The 20,087-nt window shown below is 44.8% G+C and overlaps 1 protein-coding gene across 4 annotated transcripts in view; it reads right to left on the bottom strand.

The window, feature by feature from the left end:
* The window catches only part of Cfap61 (cilia and flagella associated protein 61), a 272,260-nt gene that overhangs the window by 1,546 nt on the left and 250,627 nt on the right, over window positions 1–20,087 (bottom strand). For all 4 annotated transcript variants that reach the window (XM_076929907.1, XM_076929906.1, XM_076929908.1 and 1 more), the window contains one exon: window positions 12,272–12,362. In XM_076929907.1, coding sequence (XP_076786022.1) covers window positions 12,272–12,362 — 91 coding nt within the window. The remainder of the gene's footprint in view (window positions 1–12,271; window positions 12,363–20,087) is intronic.

The following is a 20,087-nucleotide window of genomic DNA, read 5'->3' as shown; positions in this document are numbered from 1 at the left end:
GGCTATTTAAGCAAGAAAGGACCAGGTTGGGGAGATTATAAACATGGAGTTTAGAACAGTCAGGGCATGGCAGAGACTGAGATTGAGAGCTGAACGGTGGGTTGGGGAAAGGCAACTGATGCTTGGACCTAAGAGCTGGAGCTGAGGGCAGTAAGGTGTCAGCACAGACTGTGGACATAACCTGCTGTCTACATGAAGCTGGGTCTTTCTTTGGTTGTTCTGGAGGGTTCTATTCAACCACCATGAAACACTGAACCAATAGTAAGTGGGGCTTGTTACTACACAAGGCTTGTTCTACAGTAGGGAGGGCAGTATAAGATCAGTGTAGTATCTGTAGCCTCTCCCTTCATACTGTGCTTACCTGCCACTGGCTCATCTCAAAGTGTCCCATGTCATGTGTGACCTATTGTGTCTGGCTCCTTTCACTTAGCATAATGTATTGATTGGCCTTTTCTAGTCTTCTGAAAGTTTCCTTATTTTTAAATCATGCCAAGGGTATATTCACAGGATACCATGTAATGCTATGATGGACACATGCATTGTCAGATGAGGAGGCCCAGCAGGCACATCCAGCGCCATTTATATGTGCCACCTCTGTGCTAAGAACACTTAAAGCCCACCCTCATGACAAACTTGAAACAACTGGACCTTATTATTAGTGTTGGTTACCAGGCTGTATGATAGGTGACTGTCAAAACAATATGGCTCTTTTCCCCATCCGCCCTGCCTGGCCAGCTGTCTGCAGTGACCACTCCAGGATCTTTTTCTACATGTTCACCTTTACTGTGAGTTTGGGCAGAGCTTGGCTTTTTTTTCACTTAGCACCAGGTTAATCCACATTGTTGCATAGAACAACTCTTTTTTAGGGCTGAGTAGTATTCCACTATGTAATATATATTCCAGTGTATACATACCACATTCTCTTTACCCGCTAACCCATGGATAGGCAACTATGTTGTTCCTATATGTTGCTGCAGTGAACACGAGACCACAGACATACCTTCCTCACACCAATTTCTTTATGAACTCCTCTTGAGATACCCTCAGATGCAGAACTGCTGATCCCATGGTGACCCCATCTGTGACCTCTGTGTTGTTTTCCAGTATGGTCCTCACTTTTGTTCCCACCAGCAGGTTTCTCTTGTCTGTGTCTTGACCAGTCTGATGTCTTACCTCTCAGCTTTTTATAATAGGCATTCTAACACTGTCTGGCAGTAGCTTGCTGTGTTGTTAGTTTCAATCTTTGGTGGTGTTAACCTTTTTATTTTCATGTTTATATGCTGACTGTTTCATTTGCTGGTCTCCTTTTGACAAACGTCTCTTCAGGCCGTTTGCCTATTTAAAAAGTTTAGCCATCTGTTTTGTTAATTGATTGACTGGGCTCCTCATAGACTTTAGATATCAGCCCCTGTCCAACCTGTGATTGCAAATACCTTCTCACCGCCCGTGGGTTGTGTGAGCTCTGAGATTTCTTTTCTGTGGGGAAGCTTTTCAGTTTGTCCTGAGGCCCACTTCTCTATTTCTGCTTTCTCTTGCCTGTGCTTGGGGCATATCTAGAAAAATCCCTGCCTAAATTTCAAGGAGTCTTCCTCCTGTTTTCTTCTAGGAGTTTCATGGTGTCTACTTTATAAGTGTTCTGATAAGTCTCCATTTTTGTTCTTTGGTATGTGAATGTCCGATTTTCACACAGTCCTTATCGAAGAGTCTGCCCTGTCCTCACTATATGGTACCTTTGCTTTAAAAAAAAATCAATTGACTAGGGAGCTGGAGAGATGGCTCAGTGGTTAAGAGCAGTGGCTACTTTTCCAGAGGACCAGAGTTTGATTCCCAGCACTCAGGTGGAGTCTGTAACTCCAGTTCTGGGGGGAATCTGGTGCCCTCTTCTGGCCACTCTGGGAACTAGCAAGTGTGACCTAATGACTCATCTGTGGGAAATAAAAATTTAAAAACCAACAAAACACCTTCAAATCAATTTACTAATAAATACACTGAGTTCCTTAAGAAGTTATCAAAGGAAAGATAAAAATTTTAAAAAGGAATTCTCCCAGCACATTAAAAACCCTTGGCTATAAAAGCATGGGTATGTTTCTGGGCTCTCGGTTTCCTATCCTGTTGGCCAGTATATTTGTTTTTATTCTAGCACTGTGCTGTGTTGGCTACTGTAGCATTGACGTGTATTTCAAAATTATGTGGCACAGAGATTCCACCTTTATTTTTGTTTTGGCTATTCTGATCTTCTGTGGTTCCATATAAATCTGAGAGATTTTTTTTTTTTCTCTTTCTGTGCAAACAGCCATTGAAATTTTCCCAGGGATAACGCTGGATCTTTGTAGCTTTGGGGAATGTTGAGAGGGTAACAATTTAATTCTTTTAAGGCAGGGTAATGTCCTATTTACTTCTGTCACCCCCAAGTTCCTTATTTCGTTTTGGTCTAAGTCTTAGGTGTGGAAAGGCTGCATGGTGCTGTATGGAGTCGAAGGAGCCTCAGGAGGAACTGCCTACTGGGACTCCTACGCCTGCTTGTGGGGGAGGGGTGGCCTTTCCTGGAGACACTTTGCTGGCCAGGTCTGGGGCCACCAGAGTGTAGAGGCAGTATGGGTGTCACACTCCTCTCTTGAGGAGTACCACCTGCTCGTTAAGGTGGCGGCTGTACAGGGAGTTACAGAGATGGAGGTGTGCTGGGCAGACCAGGGCAGATGATTCACAAAGGCCTGGCTGGAGTTCTTTATAAGACCCTGGTGGCTTCCACAGAACCATCCATGGTGTACACACACACACACACACACACACACACACACACACACACCACAGTTATCTCCCTTCAGTGTCTGCTTTTCTGGGACATACATAGCCACTGGGCTCATTTCCCTGACCAATTGTGGATGGTTCTGGAGGAAATGACCCACACACTGGAGCCATGTTCAGTTGCCAAAACAAAGAATGAGGTAGGTGTAGGAAGCCCCCAGAGGCAAGGAGTCTATGCAGTGGACAAGCGAATGGCTTTCCCCTACAGGGGCAAAACTGACTAGTAAGGTTTCCATTATAAGCAAAAGCATTGGCTGGACTTAAAGGCAGGATGTGGCAGGCAGCCTCTGATGGAGATGTTGAGAGGAGGGGACTAGAAGGTGGCTGGAGGCCTAGAGAGAGCCCTGGAGCAGGAGACAGATCTGCCAGTCCTGAGGGTAGCTGCTCTGATCAGTGTATTCCTGGCTGGGTTATTTTGTTTTTGTTGCTGAGGGGTGGGGGCTTTGTGGGGGGATTATGTGCTTAATCACCAATGTTTTATGCTTTTTAAAAATGTCTACAAATCCTTTATGTCATTGGTTACATTTATTCTGAAAAAAAAAAAAAAACTAATGCTATTGTAAACAAGATTGTTTGCTTAATTTCTTTTTCAATGAGATCATTGCTAGTGCTTTGCTTTTCTGTCCAGCTACTATCAGGTGGGTTTTCCTCTCCATCTTCTCTCCATCCTCTCTCTCTCTCTCTCTCTCTCTCTCTCTCTCTCTCTGTCTCTGTCTCTCTCACACACACACACACACACACACACACACTCTTTTTCTTTCTCTCTCTCTCTCACACACACATACATGCACACACGCACATGTATGTGAGTGTATGCTTACATTTCTCTCTCTCTCTCTCTCTCTCTCTCTCTCTCTCTCTCTCTCTCTCTGTGTGTGTGTGTGTGTGTGTGTGTGTGTGTGTGTGTGTGTGTATTGCTGGGAAGGAAATCCAGAGCCTTGTGCATACTATAGAGCCACAATCCCGGTCTTTATGTACCTGTTCTAACAGGATGGGCTCTCAGCTTCCTGCTCCACACACCTGGTGCACCCCTGCCGTTCTGAGTTCCTTCTGTTCATGATTTACTCACAGCAGTAGGAGGAGCTGAAACAGAAGTCCCTTACTCTGTTTTCTTGCCTAACTAATCTGGCTGCAGTCCTTTGTACTATTATTGGATGGAATCTGCAAGAACGGTGCTCTTTTCCTGTCTCTGATCTCTGAGTACGGTGCTAACTGTGAGCTCATAGTGTGGGGATAGAAGGTTATGTCTCTGCTGAGACAATCACATGGCTTTTGTCGTGAAATATGATTTGGCGGCTCATTTACATTCATGGCTGAATACTATTACATTGTCTGAAGAGGCCACATCTGTTTATACATTGATATGCTGAAGGGCATGTGGGTTGTTTCCTCTGTTTAGCTGTTCAGGGTGCTTTGAATATTTGTGTACAGGTATTCATTTGAATAGCATTCAAGTCTTAAAAAAAAAACCAGATACCTAAATGTACAGTTGCTGGGTCAGAGGATGATTCTCTGTAACATTTTTAGTACTCTAATTATTTTTCATAGCAACTGCTTGATCTTACAACCTCACTAGCAGGTGTGTAAGGATGCCATTTCACCTGCATCTATTGTCTTTAAAAAGATTTATTTATTTTTAAGAGTATAAGTGTTTCAACTACATGTATATCTATGCACCATGTGTGAGCCTTGTGCAGGGAGAGTCCAGGAGAGGGCGTCAGATCCCTAAACTTAGAGTTACTGACAACTTGGAGCTGGCATGTGGGTGCTGGGAATCCAACCAAGATTTCTGGGAAGAACAGGTGGTGCTCTTAACTGATGAGTGACCTTCTGTCTGTCTATCTATCTATCTATCTATCTATCTATCTATCTATCTATCTCAACTATTTATATTTATCTACCATCTATCTATCATCTATCTATCATCTATATATATTATCTATTTATATCTATGTATTATCTATCATCTATTTATATCTTTATATATCTCTCTGTATGAATGTGAAATGGTATGCTGTTGTATTTTGACTTTGTTGTGCTAATGATCAATATTATTAAACATCTTTATATGAACACATATGTGACTTGCACCTTTTTGTTTGCTTATTTCTTCATTTACTCCTGGAACTCACTGTATAACTGAGACTGGTCTTAGTCCTCCTGCCTCAGCCTCTCAAATGCTGGGCTTCCGTGTGAGCTCTAGTGTCTGGCTACATCCAGACGTTCAGTTTTCTTCAGTTAGTATAGGTAATATAGTTAACACGGCTTATGAGGTACCACACTGATAGGTCACCATTGCTCTGAAGTAAGAGAATCAGAGAGTGTGAAGGCTTCAGCTTTGCTCTGCTGTCTCTGGAAGACAGTTTTGGCTGTTTGAAGTCTCTTCCATTTCTTTTTTTAAAATTTATCTATTTTTATTTTATGTACATTGGTGTTTTGGCTGCATGTATGCCTGGGTGAAGATTTCAGATCCCCTGGTACAGAAGTTACAGACAGTTGTGAGCTGCCATGTGGGTGCTGGGAGTTGAACCTGGGTCCTCTGGAAGAGCAGCCAGTGCTCTTAACCACTGAGCCATCTCTCCAGCCCTAGCTCTTGCATTTCTATGTAAATTTTCTATGTCTATAAAAAATGCCTTTGGGCTTTTGACAGGATTTTACAAAATCTGTAAACTGTTTTAGGTGCTGCTGCCATCTTAACAAAATAGTCTCTAAGCCTATGAATGTGTTATCTATCTATCTATCTATCTATCTATCTATCTATCTATCTATCTATCTATCTATCTATCTGCCTACCTATGCCTTTGAATCTTCTAGAATATGGTAGAGCTTTTAGTGTCCAGTTGTCCAGTCTTGTGCTACTTCAATTAAATTGACCCTCAGGTATTTAATTCTTTTTGATGTTAGCACTCGTGGGATTTTCCTAACTTCATTTTCACTTGAGTACTGTGGACCTCTGGCTGCTGTGTGGCCAGCTCATGCCAGGTGCATGCATTGGTTTTACTGTTTTCTGGATTCCTTAGAACTGGGTCATCTGAAAAAAGCTGTAGTTTTACTTATTCCTTTCCAAGGTAGGTGCCTCTTATTTCTTTTGTTCACGTTTCATTGCTCTGGCTACAAGAAGTTTAATTGTCTTCCAGGGGAATGTTGAACGTGTGTGGTGGAGGGAGACATCTCCGTCTTACTGCAGCTCTCAGGAGTAAAACTCCAGTTTTGGATCATCCACTACCCAGTCCGACGCTCGCTGTGGCCTTTCCAGAATCTGACAAATAGGAGAGGTTTCCTCCTACTGCTAGGGTCTTTTGTGTGCGCGTGCGCGTGTGTGTGTATGAACGTGAATGCCCGTGGAGGCCAGCTGAAGGCACACTGGGGCTGGAGTGGAGCTGTGAGCAACCTGATATGGATGTTGGGATCTGAACTTGGGTCCCGTTTTAGCCACTGAGCCACCTCTACAGACCCTATTGCTACTCTTTAAACTATGACATTTCTTGTCGTTTCCTTTATTTTTTTTTCCTCCTTATTTTCTTTTTTCTTGTTCCAATTTTGGAAATTATATCTCATGTATCATGATGTAGAGGGTATCTTAAAACTTGCTATCTAGCTATGAATGCCCTTGACCCCGTGACCCCTCAGCCCCTACCTCCCACACCTGGCCTTCCGGTTTGTTTGTTTGTTTGTTTTTTGTTGGTCTTGGTCTTGGTCTTGGTTTTTTTTTTTTTTTCCACATGAGATTGTGTTGAATAACGTGACACATCGGCTTCTTTTTCTGTGTGCTGGCCAACTCACATTCCCGGGGGGGGGGGGGGGGGAGTCCCACGTGGTAATGATGTATAATCCTTTTAACATGCTGTTGGATTTGGTTTGCTAATCTTCCGTTGATGGTTTCTACATCTAAATCCATAAGGGATATTGGCCTGTGGTTGTTTTTTCTTAAAATTGATTTTGGTGCTGCCTTTGCCTGGCTGTGGTATCAAAGGAACAGTCACCTCTCCTATTTGTTTTTGAAGAGTTCAGGGGAGACTGAAGTTAATTCTTTAAATGTTTGGTATAAGTCACTAAGAAAGTCTTAAGGTTAACCTTTGCTGAGGAGTCTCAGCATGTGCCATGGAAAGCAGAGGTTTGCTTTGGGTGTTTTCCTCAGGGGTCAGCTACTATGTGCTTTGAGGCAGGGTCTCTCTCACTGGCCTGGATCCAGCCATGAAGGGTGCGCTGGTCGGCCAGGGAGTCTCAGGTCCCTGCTTCCCAAGCACTGGGATCACAAGCACATGCCATACAACCTGGCTTTTTACGAAGGGTCTGGGGATCCCTTCTGTTTGCACAGGAAACATACTGACTGAGCCAAGTCTCCCTCCCTGTTGAGAGGGTTTGATTACTGATTTGATCTCTGTGGAGACTTTCTGTTTCTTCTTGGGTCAGTTTCTAGTTTCTGTGTTTCTAGGAGTTTGTTACTTTCATCTATGTATCTTGTAATTGATGGCACAGAATTATTTCTAGTTATATCTTTAAGTACTTTCTTCATGGGACCAAGAATCTTCTCTCCCACCTATGCCCGATAAGACCATCCTCCCCTACATATACAGCTGGACCCATGAAGGATGAACACAGAGTTGGGGGGGGGAATGTGAGGGTGGGGAGGTGGGAGGGGGTAGGTGGTGGCACAGCTTCATAGAAGCATGAGGAGGGGGGATGGGATAGGAGGTTTCTGGGTGGTGGTGGGAAGTGGTATAAGGGGATAAAATCTGAAATGTAAATATAATACCCAATTAAAAAAATTATAAGGCCAAAAAAAAAGTACTTTCTTATTTTATAAGAATATAGAAATGTCTTTGGTTTTGTTCTGATTCAGTAATTTATGAGTCTGGCCATAGGATTTTGTTGATCTTTCAAACAACAGCTTCTGTTCTCATGGACTTTATTGTTTTCCTAGTCTCTATTTCACTTTTCTCTGCTAAGTAATTTTTTTTAAAGATTCTATCTTTCTTCTAATGGTGAATTTAGCTTTCTGTCTTTCTCTGGTTCCTTAAGCTATGATACTAGGTTATTATTTGAAATTTCTCATATTTATTTTTACAGATAGACTTATTTTTTGTTTGTGTTGTATGATGTGTGTGTGTGTGTGTGTGCAGTGTGTGCAGGTGTGTATGCAGGCTCCTTCTGCAGACATCAGAAAAGGGTGTCAGGTCCCCTGGAGCAGGAGTTACAGATGGATGTGAGCATGACTGCCGGGATCAGAACTCAGCTCCTCTGGAAGAATAGCAAACACTCTGACCCATTTTGCTCTCGCCCCAGCCCAACCTTTCCTGTTTAAAAAGTCAGACTTCTGCAAACAATGTTTTGAGTGGTGTGTTTCCACCTGTGCTCACTCTACGTATCGCTAACATCCCTTCTGGATCCTTCTTTGACCCACTCACTGGTTTATTGAGAGGGTATTTACTCAATTTCTACAAACTTGTGAAATTCCCAGTTTGCTTTCTGTGCTGGCTCCTGGTTTTACTAGGCAACTGGTTAAAAATGGTTAAAAATTCACATGATGCGGTGTGGCTACTGTAACGTTCACTGACAGGGGCTCTGTGGCCTTGAGTGTCCTACCCTGGAGGATGTTCGTGTGCACATGAGAAGAAAGTGTTTTCTGGCATTACTGAGCATCTGTCCTGTGCACTTGTGCTGGCCCCATGTGGTTCACAGCCCCCATAAACATCCTCTTCTTTCCTGCCTGAAGCCTGTTCTAACCATTGCTCAAAGCGATATACTGAAATGCAACCCTTACTTTATACACATTTTTCCCTTTCAGTCTATCAACTTGGCTTCAGATATTTGGGGGGGGGGGGCTCTGTCATTAAGGGTGCGTGTGTTATTTATTTATTAATTAGAGGAATTTGGGGAGTGATTTTTGACTACATAAAATTTGACTATGGCCAGTGACTCGGAGGCTCCACTCATAGATAAAATGTGATGTTGGTGAATTTTTTTTTTTTTTTTTCTGAGACAGGGTTTCTCTGTATATCCCTGGCTGTCCTGGAACTCACTCTGTAGACCAGGCTGGCCTCGAACTCAGAAATCCGCCTGCCTCTGCCTTCCAAGTGCTAGGATTAAAGGCGTGCACCATTACCACCCAGCTGATGTTGGTGAATTTATCATTATCAACTGAAATACTGAGGCTGCTATACTTAATGTCTGAGATCCTGCACTGCTTTAAAGACGGGCTAGAAAGGGACAGCAAATGAGTCAAAACATTCTGAAGTTTAAGAAAAAGAATTACTGTTCTTCTTGAAAGAATCTACCATTTCCATTTTCTTTTGTCAGACTCATAAACGAAATTCCTGCATGTCTGCCTGGTCATGACATGTCCCGACAGGCTCAGTGCTCTAACTGTCACCCACTCTTAGCTGGTGGTGGTGGTGGCATTAGCAGAGGTGTCCTTTCCTCCATGGGCTTGCACGCACCCTTTCTGTCACACTCCCTTTATGACCCTCTTCCAATGTCTGTCTGTCTGGAGCTTCGTCCTGTGGTATCCAAAGGTTTGCCCAAAGCTACCCTAACTTTGAATAGCAGTAGGCCCCATGCTACATACCACTTCTCCCTGTGGCTTTCTGATGAACAGAAATGCTAAAAGCAGGACAGTCCCCACTGCGGTTCTTCCCCTAGTCCCTCATGGAGGCAGACCGCATTCTCTGGCTGGAATCCCCATAGGAATGGTTAGAAGCCTTTAGTGTGCACTGGCATAGGCTGAAAACCCACGCCTGTCCTGAGGCAGCACAGGAAACCGGCTTGCAGTCAATGTCGGGCTGTAGGTGAACATTTGAGGGAGCCGTGAGGAGTCCTGTCAAACGTGCTGCATGCTCCTGAGTTTAGCGGCTTCTGTTTCCTTTTCCTTTCTTTTTTCTCAGTAATTGATCCAATATTGATGCAGCATCGTGAATGCCTAAGTGCATTCCCTGTGTTAGCATCTTGTGGTTCTCGAGCTTCCTAAGGCTGTGACCCTTTACTATAGCTCTTCATGTTGTGGTGACCCCCAACCATAAAATTATTTCGTTGCTATTTCATAACTGTAATTTTGCTACGGATATGAATCATAATGTAAATATCTGATGTGCAAGATATCTGATCTGTGACCCCAAAGGGGTCGTGATCCACAGGCTGAGACCCACTCTTAAGCACTGGTATAATGACATGCCATCATATGGAAAGCTCCACTGTCCTAAGGTACTCTCTGTGTCTCACCATTCACCCAGCCTTCTCTCACTCCTCAGAACTCTGGAAAATTAACGCTTTAGGAAACTGAATTTTATTCAAGAAAATACAGTCTATGTAACAGCTATGCCAAAATACTTTTAAACAAAAACCTCTCTGTTTTCCAGTGCTTACCTCAGAAACAGGCCGGTAACAAGAAAACACTATGTATATCCTAAACCCCCTTAGTGCTCTTAGTATTCAAGTGTGGGGGGTGGGGTTAAGAAAGCAAGCGTCAGTGGAGTCCCCTGGGGTCAGATGAGTCTTTGCTTCAGCAGCAGCACTCAACAGATCATGGTGTGAGAGGAGGGCAGTGTCCAAGGAGTTAAGTAGACATGCTGAGTGTAGGTCTGTAATGGTGGTTCAGCTCTCAACCTGAGCTGACCTCCTCCAGGCTCCAGGATGGAGCGCAGTGCCTGGGACCTATACCCCATCACTAGTGTATCGCCGGCTTCCATACCACAGGTTCCACACCAACAGATCCAATGAAGTAGGGATCGAACATACTTGGGAAGACATGACATCTATATTGGCAGTGCTCACGTGATCCCTCCACCCCCATTATCCCCTAACTGATGTGGTTCAAGCTCTACGGTATCTTAGTAGGCGATTTATGGAGTCTAGAGGTGATCTAATGTGTACAGAAGAATGTGTAGGTCCTATGCAAATACTGCTCCACTCTACATGAGGGACTCGCGCTTCTGTGTGCTTTAGTGTCCTCAGGGGTTACTTAAATTGGGTCCAGGGAGTATCTATACCTCCAGTTTACTCACGTTGTTTCTTACTCAAGGCCACTGTGGGACTGACTGGAATATCCCTGCTTGTGAGGATTTTGACGCTTTAAATGTATGTATTTCCTACTAACACTGACTCCTGAGCTTTTTCCTATGAAGACCCAAAAGCATGCCATTTTGATTTAAACTTCATAGTTATGCTTCCAATCTGAGTCTATTTCAGATCAGTAAATTGCCTACATATGTTCTGGAGCAAGCTCCACAGGAACTGTACTGGAAATCAAGACTGAAGACCTGGGAGACAGTGACTGGACTCTGTACTGCTCCAGGCCTCCGTTCCCAGTTGGAGAGTGAGTGTAGAGTTTGAGGATTGTTAGCCAGGTTACTGTGTAACTAACCTATGGTGGGTGATTTAACTTCAGTGTCTCCTCTGCTGGAAGGTCTATGAAGCATGGGGTTTGGATATACTAAGGGAGGTGGTAGAACTGCGGCTAGAACATGGTATGGGTTATAAAAACGATTTCATCTAGGCTGTCCAATATGGTGGCTCTGCCATCGAACCTGCAGGGCTGTGGATGCTTTCAAGTGGACATGCGTAGGAACTGTCCATTCAGACATCAGAATGAGATAGAAACCAATGAAGGCCCAGATACTTTGTCTCTTTGAATCAAGGTGGAGTCTGGGATGAATATTTCATCACCTTGAACATAGACACTAATTTTCCTCAGGGCTTCAGCATCAAGAGAATTGATACGAAGTTTCACAAATACTTCCTTACTTTCATAGAGGTATTTGCTGAGCATGGAGCCTCTGGAAAAATAAGCCTAAATTCTAGATGATTCTTTATCATGTTAATATACATGTTTTAGTTGTAAAATTGGTGTATTCTGACACTGGGGTGAGTTCTCTTCATATTTTATTTTACTTTATTTTATTTTGTGTGTGTGTGTGTGGGGGGTGTCTTTGTGACAGAGTCTTGTGTGACTCAGGCAAGTCTGGAACTTGCTATGTAACAGAGAATTATCATGAATTCTCGAGCCTCCTGTTTCCACTGCCAAAGTGCTAGGATTATAGACACACACACACACACACACACACACACACACACACACCCTCAGCAATAACAGACAGAAAACTAAAGAGATGAGACTTCCATTCCTGTCAGCAGGTGAAAACAACTCATATCTAGTCTTCAGTCGACATGGCTAGCTGATCGTGAAGATACAGCTACTGGTAAAAAATGCAAGAGCCATGTCCAGAAAAGGGTTTGAGGAAAGTCCAGAAAAGGGTTTGAGGAAAGTCCAGAAAAGGGTTTGAGGAAAGGCACTGTCCCTGAAACAGTGCTGTCCTCATTTATAGACTCCAGAGTTTATCTAAGGCAGTGCAGAGGGACTAAGAAGCCACTCTGAGATGGGAATGTAGGGGAAAAGTCCAAATGATCAACGGCTGTCAACTGCTTACAATTTGCAAGGAATAGCACCCACATGTCCACTAATCACGCTTACCTGCTTGGAGATTAAGATTTGGCGCAACTCTTTCTTGAGATCAATAAAACGATCGTGGAAGAGGGCCATGCACCACGGCTCTGTGAAGTAGCTGGCGAGAGAAGAAGAGATTCAGTTAGCCGGCAACCCTCTCATTACCACTAATAAAGTATTTACCTGCTTTTTTTGCCTTGATAAATTACAGTTCTGGCCCCATAGCAATCGTTTGCTCATAAAGAGCCTCACAGAGCAGCCTGGCCAATCAATGTTTTAAATGGCTGTTCCTGATGGAAGGCCAGGTTCCGTAATTACATTTAAAGTGGTTTAATTCAGAGCTGGGGCAGGACCCAGTGAAGAATCCTGATTTTATCAGAATTTAAAAGCCTGAAGACTTGTAAAGAACGGCGTCTCCATTATCTGCCCTCATTTGAGAAAAACAGATTGCGGGATTGACTGAACTGCTGCATGAACAGATTAAATTTGGGTAGAAAATAACACAAATGTTGTTCATCATTAAGGTTTCTGGATTAATAATAAGCAGAAAGCAGGCCACCTCGGTGTTGCAGCCTGGTCTCTGCACGGCTGGCTGATGCTTAACTGAGCCACTTGCAGGGAAGCTGTGCTCTTGGGTTGAGATTTACTATGAGATTTACTACCTAGTCCCCGAAGGCCTAATAGAGCACATTTTGCACGGAGAACATGGTCCTCCATCACTCACAGTGATCCCAGACAAAAGTGATACATCTTGGAAAATTGGATACATTCTTGCCATAACCAAGCCTTTACTGACATCTTAGCCTTTCCTTTATTGTTATGTGAAACATCTTGGGACAGGTAACTTAACTTCTTCAGGGTCTGAGACAGCTGACGCCACTGTGTCACTCTTCTGTGGAAATGAGTTTGCCGCCTCTGCCACTGTCTGTGGGTGCCATGGGAAAAATTGGTTTCCAGCCAGGGAAGTGGCAGAGGTAAAGCTCCCCAGGGATACAAGCACTCAAAGATGAATATAACCAGAGTCTATGCTCGATTCCACACGGCACCCGGTTGTGACATGATTCCCCATTTAATTGACACCTGTAGTTCATCTATCATTAGCTCTGCTAATACTATTTACCCTTTGTTTCCAATGTCCCTACCATGCTTCCATGTACTAGAAAAACTATAGGGACCCAAAAGACAGATGTCCCTGCCAATGGGGAGCTTATATTCTTGAGATGACTAAGGACTGGACAGAAAGGACTTTCTTGAAAAAAAAAAATTAAATGAAGCAGCAGCAGAGTAGAAACTGTTGGGGAAGAGGATGCTGAAAGGCTCACTTCCGAAGTGGTGGCTTAGATCCAAGGGAAGGGTGAGGGAGCCGCACGGAAACCTGAGGGAAAAGCGCTCCTTGGCAGGAAGACAAAGTGTGAACTCCTGGGGTCAGGAAGGGGCCAGGATCACCTGGGAAGGTGGGACAGAGAGCCACAAAACTGGTGTGATGGTTTAGAGGGGATGGATGGATGGGTCACCCCTAGCAGAGGTATCTGGTCACATCTGCTATAGCATTATTCCATAGGTGCAGACCTTGGCATCAATCAAGTGAGTGTTCACAGACTCAGTGCACACTACACTGTGCCTGGTTTTGATTGCTGGCTTAACTTCTTCAGGGTCTGAGCCAGCTGACCCTTAAATTGTCTTTCATAAATCTAGAATGTGATTCTGCTGAAGGAGGCTAAACTCTGTAAAATGCCCCCAAGATAGGCAGCATTGAGAAAGGGAGACTGAGTTGAGTGTGTTGGGGCAAACCTGCAAGCCCAGCATTCAGGAGCCTGAGTCAGGAGATCAGGAATTGTTCAGGGTCAAACTGGGTCATAACATGAGTTCATGGCCAGCTTGCGCTACATAGTGAAAATCTGTCTCAAAAAGCTGGGACTCAACAGACCATTTATTCTTCACATTCTGGGCACCAACAGACACTCTCTGCAAACACAAACATCTCTAGTCAAAGCATGATTAATCTATGAGTATAAACACATTAGAAGGCAGTTTGACACAGTGTCCATCCATCAAAACAAGAAGTAGTAGGTTCCCACCCCTGGGGCGGATGACTACCCTAGCCCTGAGCATACATTTGATATTAATATAATTACATTATCCCCCCTTTCCCTTCTCCCTCCAAACATTTCCATACACCCTTCCTTGCTCTCTTTCAAATTCATGGCCTCTTTGTTCATTAGAAGTTGTTACATGCCTACCTGTATCTACGTATATGCACACATATTCCTAAGTACCACTTGCTCAGTTTGTATAATGTTATTTATATGTGCGTTTTCAGGGCTGACCTTTTGGTATTGTATAACCAGTTGGAGTGAGTGCTCTTTCCTGGGGAGAATTACTTTTGCCATTCTTGGCCTTTTTTGGTTGCTGTAGTCCTTTGAGTAGGGCAGAGGCTCTTGGATTTCTTCCTCTATCCATAAACTTCTCACCAGGTTTTTCTGTGTCGGTTTTCCCCCTACCCCCAGTATTCAGGAGACACCAAGGGAGATGGAGTGGAAAGAACATAAGAGGTGGAGGCTAGGGAGGAGTGACATGAAGCACTCTCTCATGGACGTGTGGTAACCTGCACAAGAACTGCAAAAGATGGGGCTGTCAACACTCCATCATGATGGTGGAGGGGCTCATGAAGCCCCACCTCCTTCCTGAGGAATGATAGACAGTTAATGGTTGCTAAAGAGAGAGGAGTCATTTCCTGTGGTGGTATGGCAACTTGCTCAGGCTCCAGTAAATAACCCCCTACCCACACTCATACAAACAACTTTGATGGTACTCAGTGGGTTATATACACAGACACACAAACACACACACACAATACACATAGACACACATAGAGACATACACACAGACATATACACAGACATATACACAGACATACACAAGCACACACAGAGACACACAGATATACACAAAGACACAGAAACACACACAGAGAGACACAGAAACATGCACAGACACACACATACACACACATACACATACAGACATACACACAGACATACACAGGCACACACAGAGACAAACAGATACACACAGAGACACAGAAACACAAACAGACATACACAGGCACACACAGAGACACACAGATACACACAGAGACACAGAAACACACACAGACATACACAGAAAGACACAGAAACACACACACAGAGACACAGAAACACACACAGACACACACAGAGAGACACAGAAACACATGCACAGACACACACATACACAGATATATACACACAGACACAGATATATACACACAGACACATAGAGACATAAACACAGACATATACATACAGACACACACAGACACACACAAAGACACACACAGACACACATATACAAACACACAGACACACACATAGAGACATACACAGGCACAAACACATACATACACACATATACAGACACACATACACAGACACACACAGAGAGACATACACAGACACACAGACACACAGACACACAGAAAGACACGCACAGTCACACCCCTCAAAACAACAACAGACATGAATGTAGGAGGGAATCTATTATAAGAAGGGGTTCAGCAAGATTAGGGGGATATAAAAGACAGCAATGGAGTAAATGAGCAAAATACACTGTATGTATGTATGAAATTGTCAAAGAATAAAACTAATAAAAATCAACTTTTAAAAGACATGCTGAAAAAGTAAAAAGTGAAAAGTGCACTTCTACAGATGGGTGGGGGAGCAGGCAAGGCTGAGGGTGCAAATGGCGGGAGAAGGCATGCATAGCAAGTATGAGGCTTTGGGTTTGATTCATAGGGTGAGGGCAAGGGGGAAGGGGGAGAGAATGAGAGATGGGGAGACAGACAGACAGACAGACAGACAGACAGACAGACAGACAAGTGGAGTGTACCTTGTTTGCCTACACAGATGACCTCTTCAGTTACTCAAGGACATCTAAGCCCAAGGAGTGGCATGTCACTGATCGGAAACTTGGTTGGTACTCTGGGCTTAAGTTCCTGGGCACACTTCCAGCCAGCTTCCTCAAGGGAAGAATGTCTCAGAGGGCTGCAGTCTGGTCAATCTCCCTAGCAACAGCCTCAGTCAAGACACCAAGCACACTGTTCCAGGATGCATTCTTCCCCCACCACCATCTTGGATATAGATGATACAGAAACCTGACATTGCAAATCTCAAAACACTGCCAATTCCTAAGTTAGAGACCAGGGGACACTCTCTAAACTGTCGATATATTTCCTTGCATGTTTCCATGGTGCCAGTCTAAGTCCCAACCTTCTTGGTTTAGGAATCTGTAACCTCATCTTTTTTCTCTCACCATTTCGCTCTAACATAGATTTGTCCTGTCAGTCCTGGTGGCCACTGTCCCTGCCCAGTGCCTGTCCAGCTGTCCTGTGTTGCTCTCTTGAGACTCACTACCCTCAATAATGAGAGAGTACTGGGAGGAGATTCCACCTCCCTTAGGAATACCTTGACATGTCCATGTTCCTACAGCTAGGTGAGAAGTCTCCTAGTTGGTTTGAGATTGATTTCTGTGTGTCCTGCAGCCAGAGTGTGTGCTGTCCTCAGCCACAGGCTCTTACCATACAGTTATGGTGGTTAGCTATGAGGGCATTAGCAGTAGCCTGTACTTGTTTTCTGGTGCCTCCCTGACCAATAACTGGGAGGTAGCCCATGCCGTGTGCAACACTACTGTGGAGTTTCTTCAGTGTGTGGGTGACTGTTCTCTCTCTGCTGTACACCTTTTAAGTTTTGCAGCTGTGTGACGATATGCATACAGATGGTCCACACATGCTACTATATTAACATACAGATAATTTCATGGCCCTGCAAACCCTCTCTGCTTCTCCCATTTACTCCTCCTCTCCCTTTTGGAATTATTAGCAAACTCGTTTTTTGGAAAATTGGACTTTATTAGAGAAAACGAGGGACTGGTAACACTTTTAATAAAATATTTCCAGTATTTTAGAAAGTCTTTTTCAACAGCAAAATACTACACTTATCAAACTTGCTAATAATTCCTGACACACCATGCCCCACCACACACACACCAAAACACATACACATATACAACATCCCACACAAACACATACACACGCCAGAACACATACACATTCACACCACATACACATTACATATAAACACACACACAACACAACAAACACATACCACATACAACACAGACACATGCTACATACCTCCCCAACACACACACACACACACACACACACACTCAGAGGCTGTGAGTTCTGGGTCCCTGCAGCAGTCAGCACAGATTGAAAGTTCCTGGCAAACACTTCTGGCCCAAGATAGATGTCAGACTGTCTCCCTTTTCTGTGGCAAGCTTTAGTTTCAGCCATCCATTTGTAGGATGGGCAAGGAGGGAACGGGGTGGCTGGGATGCTGAGCTTAAGAGTTTTCATCAGGAGAACCAGCCAAGTGTTGAATTTAACCAATCTCCTGCAGTTGTGATCAGTCAAATGAGGGTTGTTTCCTTCTGACATAAGGACATTAGAGAGAGTTTTACTTCAAGGTTTCAGTCATGGTGCCTCTCCCCCAGTGGGCTTTGGTTAACTAACTCCTTTTAGTGGGAATGGGGATTTTTTTGTTTGTTTGTTTGTTTGTTTCGTTTTTGTTTGTTTGTTTGTTTGAGACAGGGTTTCTCTGGCTGTCCTGGAACTCACTCTGTAGACCAGGCTGGCCTCGAACTCGGGAATGGGGATCTTGATGGAGATCCCACTAAGCCCTTCATAACTTGGAAAGACCACAGGCAGGAAATGTGTTGACCCACCTACCCACGCATCATGGAGGTCTGCTGCAAGGCGCGCTAGGAGCAGGGCGAGATGTTGCCGACTACCATGCAAAGTCAAGCCCCTTAGTCTGGGAAAGGATGGAAATGCAGTCTGTACTCATTGTCCTTTGCTCCGACCCTGTCTTAAACTGACAAGGATCTTGAGCTGGATCATGGTGAGCAGGGGCCAGCCTACTCACTGAGCGGAGGGTCTGTTTCTGCTCTTGTTGTGACTGTGCACCACAGCCCATTTGCTCTCCTAAAGAGTTTGGGAGTGATTTATTTTTCCCTGAATAGTGTCAGTTCGAAAAGAAAAGGTACCGATTTGTTTTCTAATTTATACTCAAAAACGGGGAGTGAGAGCAAGACAAGGTTGCTCACATCTGTAATCCAGGCATTTGGGAGGCAGGGTTTGGGAGGCCCTGAGTTTGAAGTCAGCCTGGGCTACATAGTGAGACAAATGGAAATCCAAACTAAGCAGCTTGCCTACATGCATACCTCCCTTGAAATCATGGGCAGAGGGGCAGAGGGGCAGAGGGGCAGAGGGGCAGAGGGGCAGAGGGGCAGAGGGGCAGAGGGGCAGAGGGGCAGAGGGGCAGAGGGGCAGAGGGGCAGAGGGGCAGAGGGGCAGAGGGGCAGAGGGGCAGAGGGGCAGAGGGGCAGAGGGGCAGAGGGGCAGAGGGACAGAGGGACAGAGGGACAGAGGGACAGAAGGACAAGAGGTAAAAGGGCCCAGATTTGCTACCCCCAGGAGGACATGCAGGGTAAGGACAGTCACAAACACTCCAGAGCTGAATAGGACAGGCAACCTCTGTTCCCTTGCCAGTGCTGGGCCTGCTGTTCTTTGAGGACTGGCATTCTTTGTCACTTGGTCAGCCACACACTCAGACCTAAGGAGGTCTGGAAAATGTCAACTTGTGGAACCTAGCTAACCATCTCTGGTCGATCTGGCCCAATCGTTGAGCCATTGATCTGCCTTATCCGCAGTGCATCGGGTTATTGACAGACACACAGCCACTGGGTGGGACTCTGATAGCCTACGCAGGCTGCAGTCAGGCTGAGGAAAGCAAACCCACATAATCGCTGTGGGAAGTTACACTCACTGGCCTCAGAGAAAAGTACAACACACCTGTGGGGAAACTGGGCTCCAGCCAGCTCCCTTCCCCAGCCTCCCAAACAGCTACAACATCTGATGTTAGGCCCTGGGCCTGCCTAGAGATCACACTCTCAGAGAATTACCCAGAATCCCTGTCTGCCATCCATTTGGTTTTCTGAGTCTTTAATTTGGTTCAGGAAAAACCTCAAGTTTCACCTTAGAAGGTGGCACTTGTGTTCTAGCCTGGGCTAAAGCTCAGTTGTAGAGTGCTTGCCTAGCATGGGTGAGCCCTGGGATCAAACCCAGTAGAGGGGGATTGGGGGGAAGAACGGATATGATCCTTGTGGATCTGGCCACTCACCATGATCTCCATGGAGCCAAAGCCAGCTCAGAATTCTGAGCCTCCTTGCCTGCTTCGCTGATGAGAACACAGGAGGCCACTTGGTGACACCAGCTAGCTCCATTTCAGCTCAGTCACTCTCATTTATCAGCGTCTCCTCTCTTTTTGTTGCAACACTGCCATTTGCCAGCCTGTGTGACACTAGTGAGGCTCTAATCTTGCCCAGCCTTAGGCCTGTGAACTTTAAAATGGGTACAGGGATAGCCCTTCCTTCAGAGACTTACTCTCAAGAGTTTAAGGAGATACACACATGCAACTCAGACCTGCCTTTGTGCCCCACACAGGGCAGGGTTCTGAATAAAACACCCTCCTCACTGCTGCCCCTCCTGATGGCCTTACTCTACTCATGTGTCTTAGAGTCTGACAATCCCTTCCAGCATGAATCTGAAACTAAAGACATTACTCAAACCCTTGCTTTGCTGCAGAAACGAATACTGCCTTCATGCCTAAAGATTTTGCTTCTGCTGGCGTTCACCTCATGGTGTCATAACCTTTCCGTCCATCGGCAGCAAAGGGAGCTGGGCTTGGTAGGTATCTCTGGT

The sequence above is a fragment of the Arvicanthis niloticus genome, chromosome 2 (genome assembly GCF_011762505.2).
Source record: "Arvicanthis niloticus isolate mArvNil1 chromosome 2, mArvNil1.pat.X, whole genome shotgun sequence".
NCBI lineage: Eukaryota > Metazoa > Chordata > Mammalia > Rodentia > Muridae > Arvicanthis > Arvicanthis niloticus.
This window is presented reverse-complemented; position numbering and strand designations above follow the sequence as displayed.